The sequence below is a fragment of the Anguilla anguilla genome, chromosome 5 (assembly GCF_013347855.1).
Source record: "Anguilla anguilla isolate fAngAng1 chromosome 5, fAngAng1.pri, whole genome shotgun sequence".
Taxonomy (NCBI): domain Eukaryota; kingdom Metazoa; phylum Chordata; class Actinopteri; order Anguilliformes; family Anguillidae; genus Anguilla; species Anguilla anguilla.
In genome coordinates, this window is record NC_049205.1 from 6,118,039 (window position 1) to 6,128,440 (window position 10,402).

Consider the following 10,402-nt stretch of genomic DNA (forward strand, 5'->3'; position numbering starts at 1 on the left):
AATAATAATAATAATAAATGGGGGGGGGGGGGGGGGGGGGGGGATTTTGTTGCTATGTTTAGTGAGGTGAAACAAATAACTGGGAAACTCCCAGTGAACGGTTTCACTTTCAAATCCTATTGAACTGACCTTACTATTTAAACACACTACAAACTCCAGCATTAATCCATTAGATCAACCTGTTGTGACACGATAACTTCCCGTAGGCACCCTGCAAAGGTCATTTTTGGCCAAAAGCCCATCGTCTAATTCTTCCATATTTTTGGTTACAGATCAATACAATTGAAGTTCAATATAGGAAACCTTTTCATATTACAGATTTTATAATAAGACAGTCAAACTACAATCATGTTATTAATGTGCAATCTACAAATTATTTTGATAAAAGGCAATATGAATAAGCAGTAATCAGTACAAAACTATTTCAATGCAAACACGTTGCAGTTATATGTGCCACTAAAACACTCACGGTACTCCTATGGTAAAATTTAACTTATGTCTTGTGATGTGATGGATTCATCCAGAGATCAAATGTGTATTATAATCCCTTTATGGTCAAAGTTGGCTCGCATTTTCGCTTACTGCAAAAACGAAATTTATTTCAGTAACTCTATTTTAGATGCTGCAGATTAATACGAAGCGTGGCACCTGCCACTAGGGGCCGCTGTTACACACATTACGCCTCCCCTTATTTAACCTGAGGAGGGGGACCTCAGCCATGTATCAGTTTGGCACTATGAACACTCACAGGTTAGGTCTCCATATGCAAGATATTCTAATAAATGATAGAACAAACTGGTGCAGTTTCCAAAGCCGTCAGGCAGAACTTTATTGGTACAGCAATGACAAAAAAACAAATCCCAGAACAGACCATTTTAATGTTTTCAAAAGGCAATAAAACACATTCCAAGCATAGGTGTTTATGCTGCCTTATAATTTTCTCAGAGGGATCTTAAAACGGCATTTAAAAATGAAGAAGTCCAAATTCCGTTTCACAATTCACTTGTTAGTGAATGTCCAAATTCACAGTCCTGTTTCCTGTATAGACTGTCAGAGTGTTTACTGAAAGTCACATGTTTGAACTTCAGCTTGTGAAATATTTCAGACAAGAACAAACGGGTGAATGAAATGACCTTTTCCAGTTGGTACCAGGTGTTTCTTTGTGTGTAAGATATGATACAATCTTTAGGGTATGAAAACAAAAATAGAATAAATAATATTATGCCACTACTCTGTGACCTGAAATGAAATTTCAGGCAGTCGTCAAGAGGAATAAAAGTAAAATCATCTTTATTCATTTAATTCAAAATTTTCAAAAGCCTTTGTGTTCTGACTATCAGCCTTCATGAAGGCAATGGTAAGAAAGACACAGTTTCACACATACAAACACCCGAGAAAGCTTCTCCCTCTGTGTCCATTACACCTCTTAACAATGAGTGTAACTGTGTTGATTGAGTGTAACTCTTGGGTGTTGATTCTCAGTGCTGAGTGTAACTCTTGGGTGTTGATTCTCAGTGCTGAGTGTAACTCTTGGGGCTTGATTCTTAGTGCTGAGTGTAATTCTTGGGTGTTGATTCTCAGTGCTGAGTGTAACTCTTGGGTGTTGATTCTCAGAGCTGAGTGTAACTCTTGGGTGTTGATTCTTAGTGCTGAGTGTAACTCTTGGGTGTTGATTCTTAGTGCTGAGTGTAACTCTTGGGTGTTGATTCTTGGCGCTAAGTGTAACTCTTGGGTGTTGAATCTTGGTGCTGAGTGTAACTCTTGGGTGTTGATTCTGGTGCCCCCTCCCCTCTCCTAATGATCTGTCTGAACACCTAGTGCTCTCAGCTCCTGGATGGACAGAATCAGAAACAGAGATTAATAAATGTGTGATTGAGCTCAAACAAGCTGTTATATCTCTGCATGATGCTGCAGTCACAGCTGGATGGCTGAGAAAATTTTGCACATTTCCAGAAACAGTACATTTGATTTTTTTCATGTGGACCAAGCATCCTGGTGTATAGGAATGCAATTGCCACCCCTAATTAAAATGTACATCAAATTCAAACGCATGTGCAATTTAAATACATAACGCAAGGCAAATTTCTGTAACGCTTTCCTTCATAAGATGTATCTAATTGTTTTAATCACATATATATAATCACGTATATATTGTGGGTTAGTGGAGGAAAAACTAAAATTTTGTGTTTGGGTAAAAAGCCTTAGCCTAAGAGTATTATGGCAGGGGTGTGAAATTCCTGGCCAGTAGGGCTACAGGTTATGTTTTTTTTTTTTTTTTTTGTGGTGATCAATCAAAGCCCTGAGAACAAGGCGTATGGATTATTTAACTGAATCACTGGTGCTCAAACACATGGAAAACCAAGAGGACCGGGCTGTGTAAGTCACTCTGGGTAAGAACGTCTGCTAAATGCCTGTAATGTAATGTGATGTGATGACCAGATTGGAGCCCCGGGGATTCAGAGACCGAGTGGCCTGCGCGTTGTCACACTCACTTCCAGCCTCCGCTCAATGTTCCTCGTGGCCCTCTGAGCCGCCTCTGCTTCCGCTTGATACCTCTTCCTCTCGGCGCAGAGTCTGTCCTCTGACAATGGTAAATGGTAAATGGACTGCATTTATATAGCGCTTTACAATTGATGCCTCTCATTCGCCAGAGCAGTTAGAGGTTAGGGGTTAGGGGTTAGGTGTCTTGCTCAAGGACACCTCGACACGCCCAGGGCGGGGTTTGAACCAGCAACCCTCCGACTGCCAGACAATCGGTCTTACCTCCTGAGCTATGTCGCCCTACAAGGGGACAAGGGGAACCAGAACCACAACGAAGCACTCAAAGAAATATCAGCGACAAAAAAATAAATAAATAAAATAAATAAATCATGTGACACTCATGAGTAAAACGAGTAGTGAGATAGCAAGAAAAGCATGGTTTCACAACTCTACAGGTTTTCCCTGCAGGCTCTCATTACATAACATTACAGGAATTTAGCAGACGCTCTTATCCAGAGCGACTTACGCAACTTTTACATAGCCATATACGTTGTATCCATTCATTCAGCTGGATGCAGACTGAAGCAATGCAGGTAAAGTACCTTGCGCAACGGTACAACGGCAGTGTCCTACCCAGGAATCGAAACTTTAGGTTACAAGACCAGTTTGTTACCCATTATACTACACTGCCGCCCTACACAGACAGGCCCTGCTTCTAAAATGTACCCGCTATGGGGAAGGAACGTTTTTACCGGAGCTCAGATCATCATTTACGACCAATAAGAGTCTCAGCAGTTAGCGCCACCTTAGCTTCGCTCACCCCTCAGAAGGTTCTCTCGCTGTGTCAGAACTTTGTCGGTCATCCGAACGTCTCTTATGTTCTCCTCTCTGTCCTTCAAGAAGGCCTCCAGGACTTGGTCAGCCTGCGGCGCAGGCAAACACAAGATGGGACGTGAGCTATTTAACAAGAAACAACTTTGTGACATCGCCAAGTACCCGGTTCTTACATAAGTCAACCACATGGCAACCTGCGCAAAGCTTTACTTTATGTGTAGCATTCTAATCTGTGGTAAACAGTACCTGTGCACCTTTTCCAGGCGTCGCTCTGTAGATTTGAACGACGGAGTCCAGCTGGACCCTGTAGTCTGCGTATCCACCAGGCCTCAGGTAGGAAGCGTGATTCAATTTACCCGACAGCCGCTCCAGCAGGGAGACGCAGCGGGAGAGCTCTGCGTTCTCACTACATTTCCCATGATACACCTCCGTTATCCGTTCCTGTGCACACGGAGGGATCAACCTGTGGTTACACAGCTACACTACAAAGCATCACAGCCTAACTATACGCACTATAACATTGTATTGCATCAGCATTTGAAATGGTCCACCTCCATATTGGTTTAGTTCACTGGTCCATTTTGAAAAGCAGTATGTCATTTTGTCATGACAACACTGTTGAACTGCTTCAGAGGGGTACACTACACAGGCCAAGTTAGACAGGCATGGAGCTCTGCATTTTCCAGCCTACTCAGTTGTATTGAGTATTTTTTACTCTTACCAGGACCAGTTTTTATATATTCTCCTCGATTTCTCTCTTATTCAGGGAAAACCTTTTTGCACTGAACTCACAGCGTATCTAAAGTAGCTTAAGTACACATACTCTTCTGAGACATTCACACATCTGATCAGTTCTGATATGTAACTTATTTAGCATGACTGCTTGATATTTACTGAGATTATCAGATGTCTAAAGTGAAACCTGAACTAGTGTAGCATGGCAAAATTAAACCACATTAATGAGGAAGCTAATTTAGAACACATTCCAGAAGAATTCTCTGCATTGTTCTGTATTTACAATAAATAGCTGTCATCAATTCCTAGCAGTTTTACAATGTGGGTACTGGTACCATTTATAGTTAAGAGCAGGACTGGCCAACCCTGTGTCTGGAGATCTACCATCCAGTAGGTTTTCATTTCAACCCTAATTTGCACACCTGATTCTACTAATTAGCAGCTCAATGAGATCTCTAGCTGTCGAATGAGATGTGCTTTGTTGGGGTTTCAGCAAAAGCCTACAGGACAGTAGATCTCCAGCAACAGGTTTAGGCAGCCCTGGTTAAGAGGTTAGCAAAGACTTAGGGTGTAAGCTCAGTTCTTTCGAAATGCCTTATGACTACACTGAAGCATGCAGGCACCCATACATCTACTCTGTGAACCATTTTGAAACCCCAAAACCGTACGATGAGATCCTTTTGATAGTGCCCGTCTTCGTCCCTGAAGGAATTGGCCTGAAAGAGCTCCAGCGCCTCCTTCAGGCAGACGTCATGAACGGCGGTAAGCTCCTCCTCTCCTTTGGCACCCGTCTTCGGATTCAGGACCACTCGCTCTCCCAGCAGTCGCCTGTAGAGGGCGCAAGACGCCTCCACCGCCGCAGAGTTCTTCATCTGAGACAGCACCGCCACGGCGTTCTCCAAACACGGAATGTGCCCGCTCCGAATGGTGTCCACGTACATCACCGCCAGGTCCCCCAGCACTTCGAACAAAGAAAGAAGGGCCTGAGTTTTTGCTTGAAAATGCCAGTCTGTTTGATGGTGATTGGTCGGCACAAAAACATGTTTTGGTCCCAACTTTAGTGCTACGACAACAAGGCCTGGCTTTGTTGATCATACCGCCACTTAACTGTGAACTATGTTCCTGAGAAAGGAAGCATATATATATATATATATATATATATATATTTACAGTATATATAAATACAGTGTATGTTTACTAGTACAAATAATGTATATAATAGAATATATATACTATATACAGTGTATGGTATAATGGCTAGGGAACTAGGCATGTAATCTAAAGGTTTGATTCCAGGTGTAATTCCCAGGTTGGACCCTACTTTTGATTTTCCTTGTCTCCAATAAATTCACACTTACCACTTCCAGTAACTATGGCTCCACCAGAGATTGTTTTCTCCTTTGAATGGTTGTAAATGTAGCTACAAAAGTCTGTTACTTGTTGGACAAAGCCAGGGTCCAGATCAGAGTCGCAAAGTTGATCAATGATTTTCAGCTTGCTCTGGGGCACCGGTCGGTCCAGCACAAAGCACTTCCGGGTCGGGAAGAAATTTTTGATGCAGTCGCTTACGTCATTGCAAAGAGCCATTTGTGGCGAGTTCCCTGCAGAGCAAAATCAAAGCAAGGAAATAAAAAAAAAATGCACTAAGTACTAAATTAATTTAGTACTTAGTAAAAATTAGTACTATGAATAAATAGTGGAACGAGGATGGGGCAGGGGGAAGAGGATGGGGGCGCCTGATTATTTCATAGGAAACGTAAAGTGAATGGCAGGAAATTACAGCAGAAAAGGGAGAAGAATGATGTCCTGGATCTTAAGAGTATTTATGCCTGCTTACCCCACAGCAGGGAAGTGGCTGTAGTTTCACAAACTGAGGGCAGTTCCCACTTGGTAGGTTAATCTGGCCTCATCACACACTGTTACCTGCTCTGGTTCATCAGGAGCTTGCGTTCTGTCTGCTACAGCAGAGCTTGTAATGTGCTCCCTACTCCGCAGAACTGCCCAGCTCAAGTCCTGTTTTCCTCAGCAGGGTATCAGAGCATTTAATCCGATTTTATTCACTTTCAAAAAATTTTGTTTGCGCTAACCTGATTGGATCATCAGAGATTTCTCCAGGTACTCATCTGCGGTGATGGTCCTGCCATCAAACTGGAGGTCCAGAGTGAAGTCCCTCACGGTCCAGACGAAAGAGGGGAGGAACTGGGCGTAGTCTGAGGAGGCCTCACCCTCTCCCTCACCCTCCGTGCTGGACTTCACCTTGATGTGGTTCGTAAGCTCCGTCACGTAGCTGTTACACACAGCCACTGAGGAAAACTCAACTCAGAGGAATGTAATTTAATCAAAGCGCAAATGTGACTCAAGCTCAGCACTATGCGGCTAGGAGACAGAGAGACCCTGCCAAGCTTGGCGCTACCTGGAACATCAAACACATTAATGAGCTCCTGTGCTACGCCCCAGCAAAGAGAAGACTTATATGTGTCCTGCCATGATTCGTGAATCTTTCAATTATGGACTGAGTTGAGATACATACATAGTAATGAAGGATAGCATGACAATTCAAGCTACTGTAGATCTGTGGGAAAAAAAAGTAAAAAAAAAAAAAGAAAAGTGGTGTAAGTCGCTCTGGATAAGAGCGTCTGCTAAATGCCTGTAATGTAATGTAGTCTCTCCAGTCTTCCAGCTTCAGGCCTTTAATGGCTGCTGGGATGCCGTTGTTGGTTGCTAGGATACTACAGGCTCCTCAGCGCCTGATGATCGATGGTCCTCATGCTGTTGTACACCAAGGTGCTGCTCAGAAGAATGGCCAGGGCAAAGATCCAGGTGTCATTCTTCTGATCGTCCTGTTAAAAAATGATTCTTAATATCAAAATAGACTCACCAAATTTTATACTTGAATGCTTTCGTAAACATTTAGTCACTTTTGTCAAGAATAATTTCACAATAATATAACAGAGTTACTGTAAATGTTCAGTTAAAAAGTTTGCTGTTCACTAATGTCACAGAAATAAATTGTGTTCTACCTTTCTCACATCGCCTAGACCCTCAGTGTCCAGCAGGACCAGAGTTTGGTCATCTCTGCAGGGGTGGGGTACACACCACATCCAGATGCCCTTTGTCTCAGACTGGACAGTAGAACCCAAGGAGAACCCTGAAAACACACATAGAGATACACTAGAACCCCAAGAACACCCAGAGAGAACCCAGAGACACAAGGATCCTGAAATCACACAGAGTGAACCCAGATACACTAGAACCATGGGAACACTCAGATAAAATCTGGAGACACTAGAACCCTGAACACACACAGAGAAAACCCAGAGGCACAAGAACCATGAAATCACTCAGAGAGAAACCACAGGCAGTATAGACACTTAACCCTATGACTATAGGTGAGACCCTGACATACCACAATCCTAAAGAAACACAAAGAACCTTGGAAATATAGGGTACTTTGAGACATAAAAGCTCTGAGACACTATGACCTGAATCTGAAGAGGAAACACTGACACACACACACCTTAAAAAACAGGCACAGAACAATGATAATGCAAAGATAACAATAAAACATTATAACCTTTAAACTATAAAATTATAGAGAAAGTTATAGAAAGCCAGGAACCCGTGTGAACCAAACATCCATGGCAACTACTAGAACCTCGGGGGAAAAAAAAAAAAAAAATCTATCTGTAAATCTAGGAAAAGCCTGGGATGGAAAATAAATGGAGACAGTACCTGTCTGCTTCCCAGCCAGCCTGTTCATCAGGTAAGACTTGCCCGTGCGGTACAAGCCTACGATGGACACCACCACCACAGGCTGCCGGATTGAACTCAGAATGTCCAGGGCTTCCTGGTTCACCTGCAGTTCACCTGCGCTGGTGTTCTCAATCAGACAGACAGGCCCCTCCATCTCACTTGGGTCGCCTGTAACCCGAAACACCCACATAGGCGCACCGATATCCTAAAATTAGTGAAAATAAAACTGAAACTGGCATTGAAATTATAATACAAGTAGTGAGTCAATCAACTCTAACAGAAATTAAATCCCATACCATAAACGCAGAAGTAGTTCTGGTATTTTGAAAATTTTGAAAGAAGGGAAATGTTGGCGTTTTTTTTTTTTTTTTTTTTTTTTTTCAAAAATTGAACCACTTCTGTGTTTATGGCATTTGGTTTTGGTTGAATGAAGTTTTCTAGAAGCTTCTATTTTTTTTAACATTTCCGGTCTATTTTACATTTGAGAAAAGAGGAAAGATATATTTGATTAAATACGGGATTAAATTAATCGCATGTAAAAAGAACAGAGTGTAGTTTTAGATTTCGGGAATCATGCAGGTCCCGTGATACACAAGGTAGGCTATGCTACAGCAGTTATTCTCACCAGCAAGTTGAAAACGTTACCTCTCATACGTACATCTCCTTTCACTAAACTCGCTTTAAATGTTCCGCTTAGTCCAAAGGTTTTACTCCAATAACAGTGTGTGTCTGTGATGAGAAAAGATCAACATAATACTTTCATGTTCACATAGCCGAGGTTTCACTTTCACTTCCCTTTCCTTAAAGGTATAGCCAACTTTCTGTGTTTTTTAAAATTTTTATTTATAATTTCTTATTCTTAGAAATATTATTTTTGTTTTCGTTTCTGCTTAGATTGGCTCTGACAGTTTTTAGATGTTGAATATTTCTGATGATCTGTCAGCTTAACAATGACTGCTATAGGCGCACCAGAGGATGCGCTCTCAAAACGCCGGCTGGTGGAGAGAGCGCGCACACCTGCGGTGCATTAGCTAATCAGCACAGGATCTTAACGGCGTGTCCTCTCCACGGTTCGCTGCCGAGGCCGGGAGTAAACACCGAGAGAGCGAGCTTGAGTTGGCTTTGTCGGCGCACCAAAATACAGAAACTGGCCCTCTGAAAAGTTAGCCAGCTGAGATCAACCGCGAGCTTTTGAAAGGTTTCGGCTAGGTTTTTGCTTTGTTTTTTGTTATTTTAGTTTTTTGTTTTACATCACAAGGAGTGAAGGTGCTATCCTGCTTAATGTCTTATTTGCCGGTCTACGTCAGTATCAAATATACAATAAAACTATTGGCTGAATGACTAAAGGGTAGGCTGCATCAGAACCGCCATGATTGTAGGCATTAATTGTAAAGCGCATTGGATAAACTCGCTATATAAATGCTGTCCATTTACCATTTATGTCAGACAAAGTGAAATTTCTACGGTAACCAGGAATCCTCTGGTTACAGTTTTGCTTTATTTAACCACCACTTTAGCTGGTTTTGGTTTTTCTTTAACTTGTTAAATTACGTAATTAAAATTATGTTAAGGAATAATAGGCATAGGCTACATGGCGCCTATCTATTGGCAAAAACTATTGCTGTCTCGCTCTTTTTCTGACGAGTTAATGTAGCTGTTAGCGAAGCAGCTAACCTCTCGGCGTTCAGAACAGTGGTTCCCGAACTCAGTCTTGGATCCAACTGTTAAATGCTTTTTGTCATAACCAATTTCTTGATCAGTTACGTTTTATGAAAATGTGTATTTAAATTCTGCTTTTCTTGAAACTTTATTCATCACAATGCAGGTTTCGTGTGTAAGAATTTGCTTTGTCTTTTAACTTTACATTTTATACGAATGCTTTGGTTTCAGTGGCCAGGTGTCCACACTTTCAGCTGCTACGACCCCAGTTATTTCAATAGTCCATAACTGAATCAATTTAAAAATGCCAGGGGTCAAGTGACGGGCCTGTGAAGCTTTTAGAGGTGAGGCCCCCTGAGTGAGCCGGGGGTCAACACACTGCCTGTAAAATGTGATAAAATCCTTTTAAGAAAGTCTTTAAGATCACGGAATAGCCTACACAAAGTACCAAGGGACCTATAAAAAAACTTTATAAATACGTGTGCCGTGAATGTGCGTGTCAACTGGGAAGTAGTTCAGTTTGAATTTCCAGTTTTATTGCTGTCTTTAGAGCGGCAGCGTTTAGAGAACAGGACTTGCTTCATTCCGGTGGGACCACATCCTGTTGATACAGATCTGTCTGAAGTGCACAGCCAGTGAAACGTCTGCACCGCGAAATCACGGCTGACGGCGTTTTCCCCTCCGATCGCTGAAACTGACACAGGTGTCCAAATGCCCGCACTGTGTAAAATCCCGGCGATTACGAGCGAGGGTATTCTGCGCTTTACCAAACTTGCCAGTGATGGTCCATGTCTGATCCCATTAGGCCTTCACTTCGGCAGGTGTGAGCGTGGAGAAATGCGATTTCAAGTTGCCTCTGGGAGACAGAGGCAGGGAGAAGATGACGGTGGAGTTCTCACAGGGACAGGGTTCCTGGCAGTCAATCCGGGTTCCTTCGGGT

At 42.4% G+C, this 10,402-nt stretch overlaps 1 protein-coding gene across 2 annotated transcripts; it reads right to left on the minus strand.

Moving 5' to 3' along the window:
* Positions 1–799: 799 nt before the first annotated feature.
* On the minus strand, positions 800–8,802 carry LOC118227392 (guanylate-binding protein 1-like). 2 transcript variants are annotated; one of them, XM_035417789.1, is made up of 11 exons: positions 8,449–8,791; positions 7,783–8,008; positions 7,071–7,198; positions 6,781–6,890; positions 6,138–6,337; positions 5,409–5,651; positions 4,719–5,011; positions 3,562–3,756; positions 3,302–3,404; positions 2,493–2,581; positions 800–1,830 (listed from the first exon to the last, which is right to left on the minus strand). In XM_035417789.1, the coding sequence occupies exons 2-11, from the start codon at positions 7,991–7,993 to the stop codon at positions 1,795–1,797; spliced, it is 1,608 nt and encodes a 535-aa protein (XP_035273680.1). In that variant the 5' UTR covers positions 7,994–8,008; positions 8,449–8,791; the 3' UTR covers positions 800–1,794. The 2 variants fall into 2 exon arrangements, with proteins under 2 accessions (XP_035273680.1, XP_035273681.1); XM_035417790.1 differs by lacking the exons at positions 800–1,830; positions 2,493–2,581 and having other exon boundaries at positions 3,321–3,438; positions 8,449–8,802.
* Between the last annotated feature and the right edge of the window lie 1,600 nt (positions 8,803–10,402).